The 24,968-nt window shown below is 44.7% G+C and overlaps 1 protein-coding gene across 2 annotated transcripts in view; it reads right to left on the bottom strand.

The window, feature by feature from the left end:
• MAGI2 (membrane associated guanylate kinase, WW and PDZ domain containing 2) overlaps nt 1–24,968 on the bottom strand; it is a gene marked incomplete at its 3' end in the record, with an annotated part of 1,305,599 nt that overhangs the window by 32,445 nt on the left and 1,248,186 nt on the right. The window contains exons 21-22 of one of the 2 annotated variants that reach the window (XM_082632411.1): nt 21,954–22,092; nt 11,855–11,943 (exon numbers count right to left, since the gene is read on the bottom strand). In XM_082632411.1, the coding sequence (XP_082488537.1) occupies nt 11,855–11,943; nt 21,954–22,092 (228 nt within the window). The remainder of the gene's footprint in view (nt 1–11,854; nt 11,944–21,953; nt 22,093–24,968) is intronic. The other variant, XM_082632410.1, reaches the window with a different exon arrangement.

The following is a 24,968-nucleotide window of genomic DNA, read 5'->3' as shown; positions in this document are numbered from 1 at the left end:
GTCAAGCCCCCAACAGCCTTTAACGCCTCCTCTCCACTCCGATCATGGAGGTAGGTGGGCTGCGGATCTATCTGAACCTGATGAGCAAAACCCATTAATTCCAAGGACGCTGCTTGCCAGACTGTGCCCAATGACATCCTCTATCAATATACCCGGCAGAGCAAAACTATCAATGCAATCCTTCTTTTAAAACATGGCAAGGGGCTCCCCTGGTGGCGCAGTGGTTGAGAGTCCGCCTGCCGATGCAGGGGACACGGGTTCGTGCCCCGGTCCGGGAAGATCCCACGTGCCGTGGAGCGGCTGGGCCCGTGAGCCACGGCCACTGGGCCTGCGCGTCCGAAACCTGTGCTCCGCAATGGGAGAGGCCACAACAGTGAGAGGCCCGCGTACCGCAAAAAACAAACAAACAAACAAAAACATGGCAGGGATGGCTCAATGTTTTCTTCTTCAGTTCAGAGGGGAAAATGAGAACTCCAAGTATTCAGGGTCTCACTGACCATGGAGGTACTTCCGAATTTGTATCTGTAATTTTCCACACACTTGTGCTCTTGGCAATGAGATACTAACTCTAAGATCTTATGGTCTCTCCACCTCTGAAATATGCCAGTATTTCTCTCTTTAAATACCATTTTACAAATTGGGACTGATAATGAAGGCTGTCTGATACCTATGTAAAAGGCCAATAAATCGTTGACAATAGAGAAATTTCTTAAATCACCAGGTAGAAGTTGTCCAAATTTTACGTTTCTCATCTTAAGTTGCCTTAACTCTCTTTGCTAGCTATTTCATATTTATTAAGTGCTACAGCTGTCTTTGTACAATACATTTTCATACTCAATTTTGTCCTTGAATAGTTTTTACCCTTAGCTATAAACCTATCGGGACCTTAGGGACCTTGTATTTAAATTGCCTGATGGTTTTAGACCAATGTTATTGACCAGTATTCTGATTCATTTAGTCTCTTTTTTCCACCCCATAGGCTCTTCACATTAAGCCAGTCTTGCTAAAAACAAGAGGGTGGTTATTTAAAGTGAAGACTGAATACGAATGAATATTCTCAGCTCAGTCTAGGTGCTCGCACAAAGGCAAGACAGCCCTTTCTGGATGTGCCAGGGATGTCTGCTTCGGATGGCACCTCAGTGACACAGGAGGGTTTTCCATCGGCTGCTGCTGTTCAGCTGGGAATATTACTGAATGAGTGAGGAGAAGGCAAGGAAGTGGAAACGTCTGTTTCTACATTAGCTTTGTAGGTGAGTGTGGTCAGAATTCCTCTTGTGTCTTAGATTTCTGAGCTACAAAGTGGAGATGATTCTCCCGGAGGTCTACCTGTCTTCATCTAATTTAAGGGATTCTCAGAGGCCTGCCCATTTGAAAACATCATCTCATAAAAATTTTCTTAATGAAACAGCACATATTTAGAGGCGAAGGCACAGTTACCAGGAAGAGTGATAACTAGTTGCCCTGGGCTCCACTGGTTCCCTCAAATGTTACCAACGCAGCTGGTTCCCCAAATGGAAGCATTTCCACACTCAAGTCAACAGGAATGGGCCTCAAAATACTGCTCTGCCGGGTGATAGATACCTCTGAAGTCAGAAACAACAGCACCCTTGGTGACGGCCAATCCCTACCTGGGACATCAGCCTGCTCTGGTGACAGACGTCACTGTCCAGTGTGCTATAGGTCCAGTGCTACAGGTCAGGTCTGCCATCGGCAAATGAAGCCCGCCCAACACTCATTCTGCAAGTGCCTGAAAAGCTCTTATCGCCCAGAACACTTTGGAAAAAAAGCCATAGGAATGTCAGTGGTGTCCTGGGCTTGGGCCTCCCCTTGACTAATTGCTCTTCCCCAAAGAAATACAATACACAGACACGGGCAACTTCTGAGCTGTCCAAGAAGACCTACAGTTTTTTAAACTGTCGAGGAAGCGTGTTAGGAGGTGGCATACAGCCCTCCGCTTCTCTGAGAAGTATTGTCAGTGCTGCTTAAAAACAAACTCAACAAAACAGAAGGGACAATGATAGTAAAACAAACTGTAGGTACACATAATTACTATGCAATTGTATCCAATTTTGAATGGAATCCTCTTGTGCTCCAGCCAGAGGGATGGTCAGAGAACCTGTAGTTCAGCCATGTCACCATCTTAGCAACGAGGTGTGGGAGCCCCAGAGAGCCAGGCCAGGGCCTGAGGGGCTTTGCGGGGTGTGTGGGGCAGCCCGGCCTTCCTACCCAGCACTGACTCTCAGCTCCAGGCACTTTTTATTCCATCACACGGCTTCTGCCAGAGCTCATAAATGCCTGGCTATTGGAAAAGATATTTTAATATAAAGTTTACTCCATCAGCCAGGAGTAGCTCCCAAAACTGGGTCCATATGATTCCCCGACTTCATCTACGCTCCCGTGAGAATGCAGATACTCTGACCCAATGGTTTTGCTTTTCAGAGTTATCCTGAGGAAATAATCAAAGATATATAGGAAGATAAAGCTACAAAGATTTTTTTTTCGGTATTTTTCACAATAGTGGAAAAACTAGAAAAACAAGAGAAGTCCAAACAGGAGATTGGTTGAATGATAAACCTATACAACAAAGTGCTAAGCACCTGTGAAAAATGATGTGTAGAAGGATATTTACTATTGTGGACAGGTGAACAGATTGGCAAATGAATCAAGCAGGTTTCAAAACAAAATGGCTACATTTTCAAAAGAGGAAGAAGTTTTTCCTTCTTTTGATTGTTTCTGCTTTTGAGATAGTCTATAGCTAATATGTATTATTGTGCTAAAATCAGTGAAAGTTATGTTAGAAAATGATGCCCTTTGGGGCATCACTGGAGCACGAATGCAGCCACAGAATGACAGGAGGAACATTTTCACAATTGAGATTTGATACATCCTTTCTTAATTTCTGTCTTAAGAGTTCATTTCAGAACATCAGCCTTTCACGTAGGTCCCCCGGAGCACTTGGTGAACAGACCTGATAGAGAGGGAGTCCCAGGGGTGTGGCACCTCTGACCCAGTAGGTTAGCAGGTGAGGGTCCTGTCTCGGTCCCTCCTCTCCCTTTCCTGGTCAGATTGGCCCCGAAGGGGCCAATATGTTCTAATATGTTCTAATTGGAATATGTTCTAATTGCAGATGGAAAAGTGAGGCTAAGGCCTCTAAATGCTTTCTCTCAGGAGGAAACTATTAACCAGGAATTTGGAAAAATATAATTGACACTTCCCTGTATTTTTTCCTCTCGGGTGTCTGGCCTGAGCAGAAGTGTGTGGCTCTCTTCCCGCACACCCTGTCCTTTCCCTGCTTCAAAGTGGAAGCATCCATTTCCTGGGGTGGGTGTATTGAGGAAAGATCCAATGGAGGAGAAGCGTGATGAGAAGTGAGACAGTGAGAAAAACATTTCCGCTGAAAACTGTTTACTCTTTGCTAGGAAACGGAGGTGACTGGATTTTGCTGCGTTCTGTTCAGCGGTCCCAACTGAACTTCCAGCTGCTGTGAGGTGTTAAAGGCTTAGTTCTAGCTTTTTGAGTTCTCAAGCACGTTTGTCCTCCTGAGGGATCTGCCTCAGAATCAGCTGGATCCAATACTATCTTTTATGAATTGAGTTTATTTTGCACCTCCTCTTAAATATATATATATATTTATTTATATTTAACATGATATATATATTTAAATGGAGCAGTTCACTATAAACATAGGCAAAAAATGCTGCAGTTAGTGAAAATAATTTAATTTCCATAGTGCAATGCTGAACTGGAAGGGTAGGAATTCTTTCTTAAAAAAGTCTCCCACCCGCTCAGCTTACTCCGACAGGCATCCTCCTCATCTCAGTGTGTGTATGTACTAGGTCCTTATTATTTTTAAGTTCCTTCAGTCCTAGGAGTGCTTGTTTTTCATTTTTTCCTAGTAGATCATAACCTCCCGGAGGGCAGGGCCTGACGGCTACATGTCCTTTCTAGTCACTCATTCATTCATTCATTCATTCAACAGTGCTGCACAAGGCACCACTGGGTGTGAAGTGTGGCCTCGCTGAGCTCGTAGTTGTGGCTCTTGTCCTCAGGAGGCGAACAGTTCTCTCAGGGGCCAGTGTGGGGCTCCGGGCTTGCTAACTGATGCAACAGATCATAACCTCCCAAACTCTTCCATAAACAAGGTCAAAGAAAGGCACAAAGGGGTGCCGTGCTCCTCGTGGCCTGCGGTGCAGTAACTAAGTAACCTGGCAACGCATCTCCACTTACATCACCTGTCAACGTGGTGAGGCTGCTTCCACCACCTGAGGCTCCTGACACCTGAGGCTCCTGACGGATGGGAACGCTTCCCCCTTGTCAGTGAGCTTATCGGTGGGGAATGAGGATTGTGTTCTATTAACATTCGTCTGTTTCCTTAGCGTGGCTGGCAGGACCACTGATATTCCCCATCGCCACTGAACCTGAGCCAGTGCCTCAAAGATGCCTTCGTGAGAAGAGGTGGGATACAAAGGAATGGAAATCTTTAAACAATCACTGAAATGTCACCAGACTCGGGAATTTCCTTTTCCACACTTGCAGTCCTACTTCCTTAGTGCCCCAGTGCAACTCCAAAGCCACCCGGGTCCCAAATCAACCAAAGGCAAGAGCCTTAACAGCAGCAACAGGAGAAGCAAAACAGAAAACTCTGTAGAGGGAGAACTGATGACTAACACCAATCTTACCATAACGAGCACCTCCCTCCAACTGATGGCTCCTTTAAGAAACTCGGGGCTTCTCACCTGATTTCCCTGAGGGATGCACACTTCAGCGCAAGTTACAAAATAAAGCTCAGAAGAGGGTAAGTCCTCTGTGTTTTGAACTACTAAGCCTTAGAGATGCTGGTTCTCATAAGAGCCCAGTGTGGCATTGTCTTTTTTTTTAAACACATAAAATTGACCCTCTTATTCATTTTAAGTGTACCCTACAGTAGTGTTACGTACGCATAACAGTCCTCTAGAACATTTTTCATCTTGCAAAACTGAAACCCTGTGCCTGTTGAACAACGCCCCCTTACTACTCCCAAGCCCTGGCAACCACCATTCTACAGCCTAAGACTTGACTAATTTAGTACCTCATATAAATGAAATCATGCAGTAGTTGTGTTTATGTGATTGGCTTACTTCACATTTTGAATTTTTGGAGGAATCTCCATATAATTTTCCATAGTGGCTGCACCACTTTACATTCCCACCATCAGTGCACAATTGTTCTAATTTCTCTGCATCCTTGTCAACAATTATTATTTTCTGTTTTTTTTTTAAATAGTGGCCATCAAACAGGTGTGAGATGATATTTCATTATGGTTTTGATTTGCATTTTCCTGATCATTAGTGCTGTTGAGCAGCTCATCATATGCTTGTTGGCCATTTGTATATCTTTGTGGTCCAATCAGCATAACCAGGGGTTTCTAGATAGAGCTTCTATGTGCCCCAGGGCTTTGAGTATCGAAAGACTGGGATTTGGTTTCACCATATTTGACATCTGAAAGGCAATCAACATTTCACTTCCATCCAGAGTAAGCAGTGAGGTTTTTGGTGGGTTTTTTTTGTTTGTTTGTTTTGTTTTTTTTTTTCATGGCCATTGCCTGATATTTCACTTTGAAAGCGAGCTAAAGATATTGATTGCTGTATGCCCAGAGGTAATAAGCTATTGATAGAAATAATGGGAAAAGGCCAACTGAACAGATGTATTTCACTTGGAAAAGATAACTTTTCTCCCTCTTGGCATGCTATATGAAAAAAAGAGAGACATCTTGAATATAAAAAGAGCTATTAAGAATTCCTGCTATTTATTTTCTGTAAGTGAATTTTCATAATGAATTACAAGATGACCCAATTCATTTTTTGAAGGCACTATGTTGTTAAGAGACAATCTTTCTCTAGGAAAACCCAGTATGTGACAGAAACTCCAAGTAGTCATATGAAAAATGACTGTGTCCATAAAGTGGGGATGAGGGACAGCAGCCACTGTGTCACTGCTCACCTGTCACAGGGTAAGCAGGGAAGTGACACAGAGCCTGGAGCAGGCAACAAGGCAAATTCTATATTCTCACTCTGCTTTCCTGACCTTTCCTTCACCCCCAATTTTCTGTGCTCTTCCCTGGAGACCCCGTCTGCTGAAGATGCACGGCTCTGATGCAGTTGCTTGTTGTGAATCACTATTTAAATGTTCACACACATCTGAAAATTCCACATGGATTTTTATCCCAGATTATTCACTCACATTACTTTCAATGCTAGTACTTGAAAGGAACTGAGCCACCATATAACCAAACCCTATCATTTGTACAGATGAGAAAACCGAGGCCCTGAGAAGTTAAGAAATTCTTGAAAGGTCACCCGGCTTGTCCACAGCATCATTTCTGAATTTTCCCATTTCTTTTTCCTGACAATGGCTGTGCCGTCTTCCCAAATACTTGGGGTCTTACCTGGGGATAAGTTTTGAGTTCTCCCTAATTCTTATTCCCTTCTACATCATCAGTCACCAAGCCTTGATGATTCTTCTTTCAAGACTCTTGCTATTGTCACTTCTCCTGTATTTCACTTCTGCTGTTTTCAGCACCTCATTGCCCCATCCCTAAATTTCCTAAGTTAATGTAATAGCCTCCCTGTATGATTTCCCTCCTTATCTGAGCGACTGGTGATTCTCAACTCAGGCTGCTCAGTACACTCACCTGTGGCATTTTTTTTAAAAAAAAGCAGCATACCTCCCATCACTCCTGGAGCCATTCTGGTTTAATTGGTTTGGGGAGGAGCCTCTACGGGTATTTTTTAAATGCAACTTCCCCAGGTGATTCTAATGAGTAGCTAGATTGACCTAGGTCATGGCTACCTATTTGAGAGAAAACACCTTACAGAAACAATAAAACTTAGATTAACCAGAAATAATTACCTGGAACACTGGACTAGCCAGTTTTCCTCCATTCAACTCTTAACAGAAAGCAATACAAGAAAATAAGCAAATAGGCAGGAATTTATTAAAATACAAACAAACATCTACTTCTGATTTAGGTTGAGATGGTCAGTGGAAATTTGGGCCGTCCTCCTACTCCTTTTATCTCAACAAAAGCCTATGTAGAAATTTGCTCACCTCCTCTCAAGAGCACACCAAAATAACAACTAACTGCTGAACCACCATCCATAAAACAGACTGGAATCTACCAAAAAAGATATTCTACATCCAAAGACATAAAGAAGAAACCCAATGAGAAACAGTAGGAGGTGCGCACTCCTGATATAATCAAATCCCATACCCCCCAGGTGGGCGACCCACAAACTGAAGAACAATTATATCGCAGAAGTTCTCCCACAGGAGAGCTCTGAGCCCCATGCCAGGCTCCCCAGCCTGGGGGTCTGGCCTCGGCAGGAGGAGCCCCCAGAGCATTTGGCTTTGAAGGCCAGCGGGGCTTGAGTGCAGGAGCCCCACAGCCCTGGGGAAAGCAGAGACTCCACTCCTGGAGTGCGCACACAAGGTCTCGTGTACACCACAGCCTGGGCCAAACCTACCTGCTGGTCTTGGAGGGTCTCCGGGGTAGACGGGGGTGTGGCTGTGGCTCTCTCTGGGCTCATAAAAGCTGGTGGCGGAAATATCAGGGAGCATTCCTCTTCTTGGACTCTTTGGAGGCAGACATCCAGCTTGGGTAATTAGCACCGAGACCACCGAACAGCCCGTAGGCTCCAGCGCTGGGACGCCTCAGGCCAGACAGCCAGCAGGGTGGGAACACAGCCTCACCCATCAGCAGACAGGCTGCTTAAAGACTTCCCGGCCCACAGCCAAGCCTGTGGCTAGAAACGCCCCTTGATAAGGCCCTGCCCACCAGAGGGCAGGCACTGGCCCCTCCCACCAGGAAGCCTTCACAAGCCTCTAGACCAGCTTCTCCCACCAGGGGGCAGATAGCAGAAGCCAGAAAACAGTGATCTGGCAGCCTGTGGAATTTGAGTCCACAAACACAGGGACCAATAGGTCCCTGGCCCTTGAGTAACAAGAGGGGACTGAACTGTTGGGACACACAGGACACCCCCTAGAGAGAGCCACTTCTCCAGAAACATAAGTAACCTTCCACATACATAAAAACACAAATAGAAATTTAGACAGAAAATGAGATGACAGTGGAAGATAAAGCCCCAGAACAGCTAAGGGACGTAGACATAGGCAATCTATCCGAAATTTGCTATCAGAATGATGACCTAATGATACTGCAAGACTTTTATTCATTCATGCATTTACTTGTTCACTCTCTCTGCAAAGCGCTGTTTTAAGAACCCAGGGTAATAGCCAGCACCTGAACTCCATAAAGGGGAAAGACTACGTGGACATTGATAACCAGGTTGCAAAACAGAGTGATAGGGGAAAGGGGAGACGTGTGAGGGGCTGTGGGACTTCAAAGGACTGAGAGATTACTTCTGATGGTGGATTTGGGGAAGGATTCATGGAGAAGGCAGGCTTCAACCTGGTTTTTGAAGGAGTACATGATTTGGGGAAAGGGTTTTCCAAGCCAAGGGACCAGCACGAGCCCAATCATGAAGGTGGAAATACAGTCACTGGATTTTGTTACTATGGCGAGACTGGTGATCGCTGAGGGGACACTTTTCACTACAGTCTTGATGATGGAATCCAGATTTCAAAGGGCAAATGTGTCAGGGGAAAAGGGAAATTAAATAGAGTATGCCCATTTTCAGGATACTTTGTACCTCAACCCAGGAATGTAACACACAGCATATATTGAGAATGGTTTCAACAAGAGTGTGATTAAAGACTATTTTTTAATAGGTTTTTTTTTGGCCGCACTGCACGGCTTGCGGGATCTTACTTCCCCAACCAGGGATCGGACCTGTGACCACTGCAGTGGGACTGCGGAATCTTAAAACACTGGATGGCCAGGGAAGTCCCTAAAGAGTATTTTTTGTAAACAATGTGCACCTTGTTTTCCTTAAACATTCCCTACATACAGAGTTCCTTTAGGGTAGAAATGATGTCTTATTCATCTTTAGACCCTACCTACCCCTGCCCTCTGAAAAACCAAACCAGAAAAGCCAGGCCTTAACCCCAGGACTGGATCTAAGCAGGAGCTCTAATTACCCGTGGCCTCATTGGGTGGGTTCCCAGTGTGGCCCAGAACGTGGGGCAGCCAGTGGGGAAGGCCTATGGAGAGGCCCCTGCAGCGGAGCAGCTGAAGGCCATTTCCCACCCACCAGTAATCCTCACAGGATCACGGTAATTGAGTGCTATGCACCTGCACTGTGTTAAACCCGGCAGGCAGGCAGGTGTGCTTCTAGGACCTGCCCCCCCCCCTTTCCTAAAAGCTTTCCCAGCCCATTTCAGGGCAGAGGCCTTTCTCCCTGTAGTTTCCCTGGACGCTCACCCTGGCCTCCCTCACTCTTCTCTTCGGGAAGAGATCCCCGCCCCTTGGATGGCCCTCTCCTGATCTCCTTCACCGCCTTCTCTTATTTGCCGCTCAGACGTGACCGTGTCCCGTGGATTCTCCTCTCTATATGTAGCGGGGTCTCTTGGGGAGAGCTCATCCCACTGCAGGACTCCAGGACTTCCAAACTGCTCCGGCCCTGGAGCATCTGATCCAAGTTCCCTGTTCGTGGGCTGCTTCCCGTGAGTGTCCTCCGGGCAACAGAAACTCTACGAGTCGGAAGCCCACCTCGATATCTTCACTCCTAAACATGCTCCTTCACCCACGTGATGTCGTCTGCCACCCAACTCTGGCCACATCCTGTTCCCTGACCCTTTCCCTTATATTCGTGATTCACCAAGTGAGGTCATTTCCATCAATGAAATGTCTGAAATATCTCTACAGTCCAGTCCCAACTTGCAATTTCCACCACCACTTCCCTGATTCTGGTCCTCACCTCATTTGCTTCAGCTTTTACAATTACATTTTAACTGCCCCCAGTTTCCTAGAAGAGCCACTTTAAATGCTATTGAGGCATAATGCCAAATACAGATATTTTCACCCTTCCACTTAATTTTTTGGTGACATCTGATTATATAAAATTCGAATTCCCTTGCTTGGCATAGCAGGTCCTTTTTGTGGAGCCCCACTTTAATGCTCTTTCATCCCGTCCCTCCCCTTTTCCTACCGAGTCTGTGTGGTAGCTGCCTTACCTCTTGTCCACATGGGTGAAATCACACTTGTCACTCAAGGCCCAGCTAAAAGGTCACCTTAGGTAGAGTAGAATCTTCTACAACCCTGCTCAGCAGATTTAGGGTGCTGTGTCCCTTGGGCTCTTATCATTCCTTTGCCAATACTGAGACCACAGAGTCCTCCAGTTTTGGGGGTTTTTTTTGGTTTTTAAGCTTTTTAGCTAATGACTCGTGAACTGATTCAGGTCCCCTCACCTCTGTGGAATGCAGACTAAATTATGTGACGAGCAAATACCTTTCTTTTGTCAGAAACAGAAATCTATACCTCTTTAAACCATGGTCACTGGACTAGATTTCCCCAAGAACTATTCCCTGGCTTTTTACCTTTTCCAGTACATTGCAACTGTCTTCTTTATGCCCTAATTTAGGTTTCCCCTGATCAATAACTTATCCTTGAGAGACAGACACTTCAGAGAAGTGATTCATTTAAAACTTCTGTTTCTGTAGACGTCTTTAGGGAATGATTGTGATGGTGTGTGTGTGTGTGTGTGTACAGACACATCCGCATAAACGTACTTGATAAGGAAATGCTCAGCAGTAGGCCAATTCAATAATTCATTTAGTGAATATCGCCTTTCATTCTTAATTTAAACCAGTCCTGGATGGCAACTAGCAGGGTTATTAACAATTGAAAAACATATTTCAGAAAACAGTCAAAAGGCCAGCTTAAAAGACTTTGGTGGAGAAATGCTTAGCCGTGGCTGTGACAGTGTAAATGGAGTAGAATCAAGTCAGAATTGAGAAGTGTGTCGTCTGATTCCTGCTTCCACGGCTAACCGTGGGGACCGAGCGTGCGTGTCAATTACTGCTGAAAAGTTAAACTGACATTTTAAAATCCCAGTGTTTAAAAACTGTGGCAGTACTCACAGAGCCACTGCAGGATCTGACAGTGGACACGTGGGCTGCTCTAGGGATGTAGTTGAGGGGTAAAAAGTTGCATGAACAATATTTGCAAGGCTGTCATCTATATTCTGCTTTATTTGTGTGTGTATATATATACACACACACGTACAGGACACTTAGTTTCCTTAAGAATTTTTACTGAATGTTTGGCTAAAATACAGCCAACACTTAAGGATGTTCATTTTGAAATAGTGGTGGATACTGTTTAGATACAAACTTATGACTACCCTCAAAAAAAGCTTTGTGTTTTTCCCCTTAAACTTGGTGCATCACTGAATACGGAGGAAGGTGAGTTGGGAGATCCAGTCCTGACTGAATAACTGGCACAAAGCAGGCTGGGGAAACAGCACGATGCCAGGTGGAGCTCTGGGTTCCTAGGGCTAAAATGTGTGACGACTGTGGCTCTGTCTGTCTGGTGTAGAAAGGGTGGCCTGGGTTGGAGCTGGCCAAACGTGGGCTGAGAGGAAATATACTTTGATTTTCTGCACTGAAGCCCAGGGAGGACTTTCTGAAGTGTGTGGGGCAGCACTCACCCAATGCTGCCTCTACTATACGTACCCTCCCGGCTCTTCCTTCCTGCTGGGGCCACTCTAGGCTGGACCCCTGGAATGGGTGCACCTCTTATTTTCCTGAACCCGCAAATCCTATCCTTACCACTTATAAGGTCTCAACTATATTTTCCAGAGCTCTAGCAATCATTAGACAAGCTACTACGAAAGAGAGAGCATTATACATCAGTTAAAAACATATGCAAAACCAAAGCTCATTAGAGAAAGATAATATTCATGCAGATTTTACAAACCGTGTCTTTAGGGTGGCCCAATAAGTAGAAATATGGGGACCCATGCTTGTCACTTTTCATGCACATGGAGAGACTGGAAGGTACCATTCCTAAAGGAAGGGGAGGAACAGCCTAGGACCAATCATTAGAATTAACAGAACCAGTGACAAAGATATAGTATTACTGTTAGAATCAAGATTGCTTAGTACGTTTAGAGCAGCTGAATAAAAATTATCTAGGCAGTAAGAATAAAGACTTTAAGTAAAGCTGACCCTATCAAGCATGCAGCCAGTGAAATTAGTGAAAGACTGAGCTACGTTCATATTCCAAAAGTAGATTCTTTTTTTCTCAAAATATTGAAGGCATCCTGAGGTGCTTTTAAGGAGGCACAAATGTTTAAAAAATTTTGAAATTGTAACATCAGAATTTTTACAGAATTTTCTCGTAACGATAGGGTGTTTTAGTGAGACCAGCTGTCATTTGAGAAGTCACAGTAATCGTTTCTAAATTTTGAAAAATCCTCAAATTAAAGACATGGTGTGCCCATGTTTATGTTTTCTCTAATAATCTCATAAATTCTTACAGCTCTTTTCACCTGTGACAATTTGCTTATTTATATTCAAAGTTCACAGTTGACTTGCTGGCTGTAATTATTTCCTGGAAAAAAATAAGGCTGAAAAAAATGCAGCCAGGTTTTTCCTGTTCTACGTGGCTGTACTCACCTGTCTGAGGGCTGTGCTCTGAAACCAGCCTCTTAGCGGCTGTCTTGGTGTGTGTCTATCTCAGTGCCTGGGCTACAGTTCTTTACCTACATGAAGATGGGCACTAGAAATTCTGGACTATCTGTCAGTGATCTCTGCGAGAGAGGCCCCTGGGAGATGTAATAACTGCTCCCTGCAACGCCTGACGCTATGTTCTCTCAGCTCCGCACGGTGCGAGGTAGAGGGGGATGTGAAGTTACTGTGATCAAAAGCACGTAACCCATGCAGCTCAGACATGTGGGGGCCTGATCCCCCCTTTGCCAGTATGTACTGATGATATTCCCTGTCTGAATGCCTAACTTGCCCCACACGTGCTGCTGTGTATCCACGGCTTCAACACGCAGAATGGAACAGCGCTCCACGTGGAGGTCCCATTATGCCCCCTGGGATGTTTTTCATTGCACAGACTGTGTCTGAGGTGGGAAGTCTCAAGGGTGGGAATGAACAATTTGAGGTTAAAGGGAAAGTAGAGCCTCTCTGTGGTGAGGGAACTAACGCTTACCAATGAATGTGAGGGGGGGAATTAAATTTCAGAATTTATTGAGTTTACCATGTAGCCCTGCTAAGATGCAAGTAATTTTGTACAAAAACCATCAGGTGGTTTTAGTGTCACACAGAGAAGGCTCTCATTTGGTTCTAAATGTGGGCTTTACTGGGCTTGCAAGATACATGTGCTAGGAAACCTTGGACCAGAAGGTCAAATCAAAGAGTCCAGAATATGGTGGGAAAAATTGCTATGAAGGCTGTAGCAGAAACAAAGTATGGTGAAATGTGAAAAACAGAGTTGCATCCTGTGCTAGGCATATCTGATGCATATGTTAGGAGTGTACATGCTCAGTCCTAAAATTCAGGGCCCTGATGAGGCCAGGGTCACTATCTGTTGGAGAGTGTGTGCCAAAAAAAAACCAGAGACCTTTTGACAGAAGTGTAAACACAGATTCTTCCATAAGCAAATGTCTGACCTAACTTAGAGTTAACAGCTGTTTAGTCCAGGCTAAGTGTGTGTTTGTTGTTCTGTTAAAATTTTTTTTGAACCCAAACAGCACATTGAAGAATGTGTGATTCTCAATGTTTAGAGATTTTGCTACAATTAGAGCATGTAATTCAAGCCTGGAGCAAGGCATTATATAATCGCATTTTTGGTCCTGACTGAGGGAGTTCAGTTAAAAAGAAATGTTGGAATGTCTTTGTCAGAACAGGACATCAGGGTAACCCCATCTTTGATCAAGGCTGTAGGCAGAATTCGCAAATAACAAAAATCTGGCCTTATGGATTCACTAATTCTTCCACTAGAAATGAGGGGTTTTGAGTGCTTTAAAATGAACGCTGGTGAGTTATCTGATTAGGGAACACCAGGATAGGGCAATAGGCCCAGGCCTCTCTTGAAGGGATGCTCTAGAGACTTGACATTTTCTGGTTATGGCAGTTGGCTGGACCTACCCAGGAATTTGTCTTATGGTATTAAACTCCACTTTTAGTACCTGGAAAGCGGGGTTTTGTCAGCAAGCTCCTTCATAGGGGTCAAAATCTTTTCTGTATCATATCTATTTTGAGACAAGAGAAAATCAGACAGTGGGGAAAAGAGCTTTGGCATTTAGCACCAGCTTCATAATGGGTATAGTTGAGGGGTCAGAAGCTTATCTTGAATCAACACTGTCATGCTCTGAACACGGGGTCAGGCTGTCCTCAATGAGGAGGGTGGGAGCTGAGCTCAGACTGTCAAAAAAGCCTGAGATGGAAATGGGAGGAAAATCTAGTCTCCTTTCTTTAATTTTAACAGGTGCAAGTCTGAATGGAGAGCGATTCCGATTTGATGGGCAAAGGAGGAGCCGGGTGGAGGGGCTGAGGCTCATAGAGTGAGAGGTCGACAAGACATAAAGAGGACAACAAAAAGCAGAAACCCCTGCAGCTGGCCTTTACAGGAGAGCTAAAGGAGACAAATCCATGCTGGATTTGTCTCTGGGGCATGGGATTCTCTGGGATGGCGCTTTAAAAATACAGAGTCCTGAGCCAAATCAACCCAGTCCTGTGTGTGTGTGTGTGTGTGTGTGCATGTGTGCGTGCAGCTTTAAAGCCATGATGCAAGCTTTCTTTTAACCTTGATCGCCACTCCTCCCTGCCCTCCATATAAAAACTCCTCTCTGGAATTTGTGACTTCTTTGAGGTCTGTTCCAATGCTCTTACAGTGCTCAGCAGCGTTTCCTCTGAGAAGGCTGCCTTCTCCCTGGACTGTTGTGGAAGCAGCCCTCTCTTGGGAGAGCTCAGCTTCATGTTAGGGAAAGCAAGAGGAAGTTCTTACCAGCACCTAAATACAACTATCCAGCGTGAGTTACTGGAGGGGTTGGAATGTTTAGGTTTTCCAGGATGCATGTGGAGCCCTTCTCAGTGGGGACTGGGAAAGGTATCTGTTCATTCACTCATTTCCTCCAACAATCTAAGTGTTAGGGAACTGAAGGAAGTCAGACCTCAAGAGCTAAACTGGTTCTTCTTGGTTGATTTCTTGGTTACTTCGTGGTCTAATATATTTTAGCAGAGTCTTAAATACCTAACAAGTGAGGACCGGGGGGAATGAGTCACTTAATATATCCAGAAAGAGAATAATGTATGTTGGGAGAATATGCAAAAAAGACAGAATTTCATCAGAGTCCACGGTTTCCAATAAAATGATGTGAAGAAATGGGATTTCACCCCCATCCTTAAAGCACTTTAATAAATGAGGTTTTGGCTGAGCAGTGGGGAAAACAATTTCAGACTTGTGTACCCTTCAAGGAAGCCCCCTGCGTCTGACTCCATGAAACAGAAACTTTTTGGAAGTTTCATGATTAGTGAATTTCCTGGGGTTCCCTAAATGCTGCAGAGGGCAGTCTGGAGCCTTGCAGCCAAGGAAGAACCCTGTTCTCTGTATGATACAGCCACAGTTCTGCGTGACAGCCTGTCCTCTTCCCTGCTCTGGCTCAGTGGAGGTGAACTGGAGTGATTTGTGGAGCCACTCATGAAAAAGGAAGATACACTCAACCATGAACGTCAGAAGCTGAAATTAAATTTCAGAATTTATTATTGAAGCAAGCCACCTTTTGCCCTATTAAAAATGCAGGTGAAATAGTGCAAAGGCTATGGAACCATTTAAAGTTCCAATAAACGTGGTCTCTGAGGCAAAGGCAACAGAGACTCTCCCCATGTCTGGGGGGCACAGAGTCGTGCACCACGGACACCTCAGGCCGTGAGGTTACAGAGCTCCAGGTGGAGATCCACAGGAGGGGAAGAGCAATGATTAGCAAATTTGCTCAACAGAGTTTTCTCTCACTAACTTGGAATTGAGAATAATTCAGACTAGGTCTAAGCAGAAATTTACCCATACTCAGCAAGTCCTTTTCTTCAGAAAAAGTACAAATTATTAGCATAAGCATTACAAAGGAAATGCTTAACAGATTAAAGAAGCCAAGTGCTTTTCAAGGATCCTTAACACTCTAGAAGGACTTATTAAATTCCATGAATAACTAATAAGACCCATTAAAAATTTTTCATTAGAGCAGATCCTTTGAGACCTTTTAATCAGTTACCACAGTATTAGAATCAATTGTTATACGTATCCTCATTCTTAGACTTTCAGCTCACTGAGGGCCAGGACTGCATCTTACCTTCAGTGCCTGCAAAGTGCCTTGCACATAGTAGGTGCTCAGAAAAATCCTGCTTTCGTTGAGGAAATAGTAATGATATTAATTAATGATATTAATTACAGGATCTGCCTTACATGGAATATGTGGCAGGAGTATAATGTCTAGAGTTGACCTTTGTATGATCAGAGGGAAGAAAGGATTTGAACAAGTAATTGTTAACAAGATTATAGGGGTAGGCTTATAACATTCACATGCTAATGCATATTATTAAAGAAGAATAAACAAACACTGCTTATTGCCATGTAAGTAGAGACTGGTACTGCTTAATCTGGTGCTCTAATATTATTGTAAATCATTTTTATTTACTGATTAAAGGAAGACTTTTAACTATTTAGCCCATTCATTTCTTCAGCTATAGTCTGAATATATATAGTATGGCTCAAATAGATCTCTTCTTACTTAATGTCATTATATTACACTTATAAAACATAAACAATTTCATTTACCCAAGGCCTGTAATACTCAACACCTATCAAAGATACAATTAACTTTGAAAATGGAAGTGCAAGCAGAGGTCTGCCTCATGGATCGGCTATTTCTTTCCCCAAAGGGAGATGTGGCCATTTGGTGTTAGTTGTCCTTGGGCCACTAGTATTCTGAGAATTTTGCTTCCTCCTGGGAACCCTGCCTGGCTTCCTAAAACCACTGAGATCATTTACAATCAAACTCACTTCAGCATTCTTGTCATAAAGACCTGTATTGTTGCTTAAGAGAATCAACAGGCCAGATCACCAACCAAGGCTGGAAAGCATATTTCTGTTTTGTTTTGATGAGACTTAAACAGCAACTATGACCAGGGCAAGGCTCTGTGCTGGTCTGAACTGCTTGTGGAGGACATTTTCTCATCCCGTGACATCTCTATCTACCCTGGCCTTAGCTCTGTGGCTTAGCGTGTACATCAAGCAAATGCTCCGTGTAGTCCCTGAATGCTAATGAAGGACACCTGTATGTCAAGACGGAGATAATCTGCATAATATACTCCTACGCAGCTTTAGAACCAGGATGCATGCTTTCTTTTCTCTTAACCTTTTTAGATTTAATTGTGACAGCAAGAACCAGGATTCAGGAGCCCACTGCTTCTGCTGTATCATCTTTTGATCCTTTCCTCAGGATGATGGAGTCAAGTTTCCTTCTTCCTGCTCGTTGTTGAGATGTAGGTGTCAGGGGAGGGGGAACCCAAGCTCTCATTGAGTTTATAATCAACAAATTCTTATCCTGAGGACTAGAGTGGAGTTGAAGTGTCTGTCTCCTGAGCTGCTCTTTCAAGGACTTAACTATGAAAGCAGCTTCTCCACCGAAGCCCTTATCATTTCCCCACCCTCCCCACAGCTGCTCAGCCACCCCTGGGAGCAGCCACTACGCTCGCTCGTGGCTGCGTTTGCTGATTTTCGCCTCTGAATTGGCTGAGGTGTCTCTGCCAATGAGTCTCATGGTAATTATGGATGGCAAATTTGCAGCATATTTATTCCCTTCCTTAGCTCACTTGGCTTCACACTGTAGATTGTGTAGTCGACAATCTGACAGATTACCTGGGGTGTGTTTTTCTTTGCGTTGCACCTGCGCTTATCTATCTCTCTGTCACCTTAATGACTCTCAGCAAGGGAGTTTCGTATTTCTCTTGACTGAGATCAGCTTTTCCCTGACATGTCCAAAAGTCCAGATAAGGGTCTTGCTTCAAAGCTGCTCTGAATTCTGAAGGTCTCAGAGGGAGGGCTGAGGGTTGTCCCTTAAACCCCTCCAGAGACTGCTGTTTGCCAGTCTCTTCACCTTCAGAGTTCACGCTTGCCCAGGCTGGGTTAAGCCTCCACACTTCCCTAACAGGTAACATCTCTTATGGATTCTGATAACTCCCTTTAACAAGCTTTTAAGGCCACATTTTATGCCAAGATTGGGATCTTAAAGGGCAAACAAAGGAAACAAACACAAGATTATACTCATAGTTGACAGAAAAAGCAGGTCTCCTGTCACTAGGGTGCGTGTGGACACAGCGGATCATGTCCTTGGCTCCGTCCACTAGTAAAGCTCAAGGATTTTCGTTCACTGTTCTTGCTGCTGTTGTTTTGTTACCTGCACCCCTTGCCAAGTTTATTAAAATACACTCTAGCCTATCTTGGACAACAACAAAAATAACCAAATTGTGTTTCACGAGAGAGTCTATTTAACTGATGCTGGAGGAACTGTGATGTTCCTTAGCCTTGGGCACTCCTCACACACTGGGGGCATCTGCATAGTCTGTGAATGTGTGGCCATTTCGTGGCTTGTTCCTGGTGCCGGACACGTTCCCAGAGCAGGCTTGGGACCGCTATCCTTAGAAAGGCCTTCTTGCCAGGCTGGACTTTGGCTGGCATCTGGGAACGTGACTGGTGATTCGTTCCCTACACTAATATATAGCTTTCCTAAGCTATCAGGGTGTCTCACTGTACCTCAACTGTTTGTACAAACAATGTGGTTTACGCTCAACACCTGCTTTCCTTCTTGGGAGTCTGGAACTTTGGTACGTGCCAGGCAGAGGGTGCCTGAGTGCCCAGCCCCCAGGAGAAACCCTGGGTGCCCAATCTCCCATGGACCTTGCAGGGCAGCCACGTCATCGTGCATATGCTGCTTCATTCTTGTTGCTTCAGGAAGAATGCTCTCTGGGTGACCTCTCATGGGAGACAGAAAAAGCATAAGGAAGCCTGAACATGGATTCCTCCAATTCCACCTTATTATTATTATTATTTTTTTTTTGCGGTACGCGGGTCTCTCACTGTTGTGGCCTCTCCCGTTGCGGAGCACAGGCTCCGGACGCGCAGGCTCAGCGGCCATGGCTCACGGGCCCAACCGCTCCGCGGCATGTGGGATCCTCCCGGACCAGGGCACGAACCCGTGTCCCCTGCATCAGCAGGCAGACTCTCAACCACTGCGCCACCAGGGGAGCCCCAATTCCACCTTATGATCCCATGGGGTGTCCTTACTACATCACTGTCCTAAAGCTGAGCTGTGAGCACAACTACATTCTGGACCCCAGGAGTCTCATAAGCAAATCTCTGAACGTGGGGTGGTCTCGGGGACCCTGAAACAGCCTCCTCATTCGTCGTCGTGAGGTTCCAGAAATGTCATTTGAGGCATTATCCTCAAAAATGCTGATGTGATCCCTAACCTTCTTGGTTTCTTATGCATAATTTTGACTTAGATTTTCCTGAAAAACTAATGTTTACTTCGTTTATGACTATTCTTTTACTTCCCTAAAGGAGATTGCTTTACTCTTTTAAATTTGTTCTTTTGTGACATAACCTCTAAATTTATTTTACAGTCAAAATCCATGTCAAATCTAACATCAAAAGTAGCAGACAGGCTCTACCAGTACCAGTGTATATGATTTAATGTCACATTTTAGAAGAATACATTCAGAAGTTCTGCAGTACCGCTGCAGTTAAGAGTATTGACAATGGGTCCCTCAAAAGTGTGCCCAGATATTTATCAAACTCTCTGTGTTGGTTAATTTTGGAATTTAACCTTAACTAGATATTTTCAGATGACATTAAGAATTAATGGGATAGGGCTTCCCTGGTGGCGCAGTGGTTGGGAGTCCGCCTGCCGATGCAGGGGACACGGGTTCGTGCCCCGGTCCGGGAAGATCCCACATGCCGCGGGGCGGCTGGGCCCGTGAGCCACGGCCGCTGAGCCTGCGCGTCCGGAGCCTGTGCTCCGCGACGGGAGAGGCCACAGCAGTGAGAGGCTCGCGTACCGCAAAAAAAAGAATTAATGGGATAATGTCGACATGATCTTGAATTTTTGTGCTGTTCAAAAACATGTTTTTATTTTTTTGCTTTGAGGCAGCTTCATGCTCATGCATTACAGTCTGAGTTATGCCACGCTGGTTGGCAGACTATTCTAACTGCTCTCTACAGAGCAGCAGCTGGCGTGGTGGGTGCTCAGAGTCGGGACCAAATAGTGATTCTACAAAAGGAATAGAAAGTTCAGGAGAGCCATGTTGTTCAGGTTAATTTTTTTGTTTGTTTGGTTGGTTTTTTTTTTTGCGGTACGCGGGCTCTCACTGTTGTGGCCTCTCCCGTTGCGGAGCACAGGCTCCGGACGCGCAGGCTCAGCGGCCATGGCTCACGGGCCCAGCCGCTCTGCGTCATGTGGGATCTTCCTGGACCGGGGCACGAACCCGTGTCCCCTGCACCGGCAGGCGGACTCTCAACCACTGCACCACCAGGGAAGCCTCAGGTTAATTTTTAAGATTAATTTGTTAGAACAATAAGAACAGCATTAACTCTATGAGAACCCCTGGATATAGATAACAGGTCTTGTCATGGAGTGAAACACACCTTTTAAACGAGATCTTTTTCAGAAGTGATAGAATCTCACAGGTTGGTTTCATATTACTGAATCCCTTTATGTGCTCTAGGGTGCAAAAAGGTATTCTATTTCAAGAGTTCAGATTCTTTACAAAGGGATGAATGCCAGTGCCATTACCCAGGCTCAGGCCTGTGCTTATTGCTAATATTAATAATTAAAATTATTTAATTAGATCCAAGTATTAAGGATGGGAAGCTATGAAATATTTCCTTGGGCATACAGCCAACCCTACAGAAATTTCTGAATGGTGTCCTACTCTTAATGTGAGGGCTTAACCAGCCCTTCCTGTAGGCTTTGGGTGTGTTCAAGACTCTGGAAACAAAGTATTTAAGGGCCATTGAATTCAGATATTTCAGCTGAATGCAGGATTATATCTGTCCTGCTAATAAGGAAGTGTTCAGTCAATTATTAGGTAACTTAGGCAGAAAGCATAATTTGAGAGGAAAAAGTACTATTTAGATTTTGAGGAATGGAAAGGCGAAAATGAAAATCAAATTTATGTAGATCAACAAACAATTTGAACTATTCATTCGATCAGCAGTTAGATCCTATTTCCCTAATCTGGACAGGTATTATCTGCGCTACCTCTGTACTGATATCCGTCTGTGTCTGTCTCTCTGTTAATCCCTGAGATTAATTAAAGACCAGCTCAGGTTTCTCTGCTTTTCATGTAAAGACCATGCAGCACTTTCTGATGTGCTAAGGTAATGATGTCAGCCTTGCCTTAAATGGGCTGTTGGGAAATAACACCATTAAAGACTTCTGATGGCAAACCTATGAATTAAAATGCATTTTAAAGCCTTCCTCAAAAGCATCCAGATATACAACACAGGAGTGATTTGGGGGGATATCCCTAAACGCCAAGGCAATGCAACCACTGCATGAACTGAAGTTTATGTTTTAATCTTCACACCTTGAAGATTTGGTCTCGCTTGTCCCCTGGCCCCGGTTACACATCTCGCGGGACAGTCTGATGCACGAGCCATTTTAGGAAATAATTGATAAATTACTGTGGACTCAAATGAACAGAGGGCTATCAGTCAAATTACAAAAGTTCTAATATAGGAATGTGGCAAGAACTCCCAGCACACTCAGAGATGCCCCGAAGGTCCTACATTTGCTATTTTCAACATTACCTAAATAAGGGAGCAAAAGAAAGAGCTCACAGTAATATATACCTTGTGCTTAAATATACACATGTGTATATACCTATAGCTATTGATCACTAAATATACATTTAGGCAGAATTAGGGAACTGATGTAGTTTTATAAATAAGCACAGGCATTTACAGCACACAGAAGAAACAGAAAAAAGGTGAATCAAAACGTGAAACGTACCATACTCTGGGACCTGCCCCGTCCCGCGCTTCAGCAGTAGCCTGACTCGTCTTCCTCCAGATTTGATGAGCTCTATTGCTCTGGCGTGTGTCATGTCTCTGGTGCTCTCCCCATTGATTTCAATGATCTGATCCCCTACCTGTTAATTAAAGAGACATCAAGTCAGCCAAAGATGGGTTTATTCAAGTTGCATTTCCGACAGATTAGAGAAGCATCTGTAGATGACCAGTTTCCAGAGAGCAACTGAACAATTTGGTTGCAGCCTGCTGCTTCTTAGGAGAGGCTAACCCCTGGCTTCATCCTGAATCTGACCACCAAACTTTATCTTTCTAGAAACTCAAATATTAGACCATGGAGGTTGTGATGATATGTCACTTATATTTAGCCAGTATGGCAGAGGCCACAGTTGAACTATTTAGGATTTTCTTAAAAAATTAGGGAATATGTTGGATACTGCAATTCAAAGTAAGCTGGCATCTTTGCTTTGAATCAAGAAGTAAATATTTTAAGGCTTTTTCATTGAACACATTAGGCAGGCATCTAATTCAAAGTGTTGGATGGAATGATTTGTTTGGGGGCTTCTCTGAGAATTTTTGTTACGCGTCATTTAAATTTTCCTGGGTGCTATGATGCTATTGCTTTCTTTGTAAACAGTGGTGGGTTGACAGGCAAGTTTGATGATGAATTTTCTATCACAGTCCTCTGAATTAAAAATGACTCCATTCTCCACACAAGAGGGATGCCCTTGCTAAATCTTTGCCATGCTCACACCTGGTGGCCAGGGTTTGGTTAAATACCAATCCCTCTTGAATTGCTGGAAGTGCCTGGGTTCCATTAGCAGTTCCCGTTTAGCCTTTGTGAATAGATATTTGGAATAAAAGAGCTTCAACCATGAGCACCTCATGTAACTCCCACAGTACCATTACTGCCAGGAACCTTTGAATTAAAATGTTTGATTTCAGTGCAAGTCACTTCAGACAAATTAGCCAGGAAAAGCACAATAAGTTGCTTTGCAAAAATGCTGTTTTAGTGGGGTTCCTGAAACAAAGCAGATCTCAGCTTAAACCCCATAATGCAGACAGAATTGCAAATAAACTCCCTACAGGGGAGCAATATCTAGGTTGATGCTTCAGGCTGGGCAAGAACAGGAACAAAAAGTTGCCATCACAATGGCAAAAGGGCATTAAAATAAGCCCCTTCCCCCAAAAGGGGACGGGGGAGAACAAACACAAGTTTATGGTAGCAAGGAAGTGACATCTCCACCTAAAAAGGACTCCCTAAGGGGCAAGGATCCCAATGTAATGAAGGTAAAGACTTGCCCCTTTGTGTACTCGGTGGCCTTTGGAAGTACCGTTTTAAGGCAGTGGAAGAGGTTGGCCTCACTGGCATGAACTCCACATTCCATAGAAGAATCACAAAAGACAGGACTAAATTAATGAGTTGTAGGGCCAATGTTTGCACCATTTTTCTTCAGGTCTCCCTGTCACCTTCCCCAGGAGGCAACGGGCACAGCCTGAGGTCCAGCAGCTAGCCTGAGGCCACAGAACCAAGCCAGTAGCAGAAGAGGGACCAATTATCCCTCTCCCAGCAGTCCTCACTGAAACCTCAAGGCACAGGATCCAATTGTAGAGATAAAAACAAAAGTTCCGATGAAGTTGTTAGAATAGAGTCTTCCTTCCCGGCTACTCTCTTCAGACTCACGTGCCCGACTGATTACTAAACATCTTCACCTCGATGTCCGGCAGGCCACCCCAGCTCAACACCAGCAGACCGGGTGTTGCTTTCTCCCAAAATAGTTTGTCCTCTCAATTCCTAATCCTGGGTGATAGCACCACCATGTATTTACCCAAGCCAGAAACCTGGGGGTCCTGCTGAGCTCCTAGCTCAATCAGGCTTTTACCTGGATTATTCCAGTGCGCTCCCACCAATGTCTTCTCATTGTCACCAGTATCATTCTTCTAAGTGAGATCTCCCCAGATGCATCACGCTGACTGAGGCAGGCAGGGTTTCCATATGCCACTGTTCTCTTGCCTTCTCCTCCCTATAGGCCAGCCCAAGCTCTTTTCCCCTGGGAGGCCTTCCTAGACCCTGTCTTCTCCTCAGGCAGAAGTGTGCAATCCCTCTGCTCAGTCATCGCTGCACCCCACTATGTTATCTATGACACCGCATTACACAATTATGCTTGTCAGTCTTCCCTCCTCAACTTTTTTTTTTTTTTTTTTTTTTTTTCGGTACGTGGGCCTCTCACTGTTGTGGCCTCTCCCATCGCGGAGCACAGGCTCCGGACGCGCAGGCTCAGTGGCCATGGCTCACGGGCCCAGCTGCTCCGCGGCATGTGGGATCTTCCCAGACCGGGGCACGAACCCGTGTCCCCTGCATCGGCAGGCAGACTCTCAACCACTGCACCACCAGGGAAGCCCCCCTCCTCAACTTTGAGCTTCTTCACTCATCAAACAATTCCTGAGCACTGATTATGTGCTAGGCAGTCTACTGGGGAGATCAGATAAAGAGAGATGAATGGTATAGCTCCTATTTACAACATGTTCTCAGTCTAGTTAGAGAAAGTGGGTTAATAAGACAATTACTATTCAATATCTCTTTGCTCTGACAGAGGTATTCACCAAGTGCTAAGGGAAGAGAAGGGAGGGGCATCTAACTTAGAAGAGTGGGGCTGGTAGTCAGAGAGAGCTTCCTGGAGGTGGTGACATCTCAACTGAGTTTTGAAGTATCAGTAGGAGTGCCCCTGGTGAAGGAGGAGGAAAAGCATTCTAAGTAGAGAGGACAGCATATGCCAAGACCCTGAGATTTGACAGCAAAGCACTGAAGATTTTGAACAAGGGGTAAGCTGACCAGGGAAGCAGAGTGGTGTTTAGTAATCTCCCTGAGACAGTGTGAAGGGTGGACTGGAGAGAAAGTGGGAGACTGAGGAAGGGAGCTGAAGTTGTGAGGCAGTAACATTGTTTATCCAGGTGAGGAATTGGGAGACTGTGGGGAAGAAAATCATGGGACACATGA

This window comes from Mesoplodon mirus (genome assembly GCF_964341445.2).
Source record: "Mesoplodon mirus genome assembly, chromosome: 9".
In the NCBI taxonomy this organism is placed as follows: Eukaryota; Metazoa; Chordata; class Mammalia; order Artiodactyla; family Ziphiidae; genus Mesoplodon; species Mesoplodon mirus.
The sequence above is the reverse complement of the archived record's forward strand: the minus strand, read 5'-3'. Positions and strand labels throughout refer to the sequence as shown.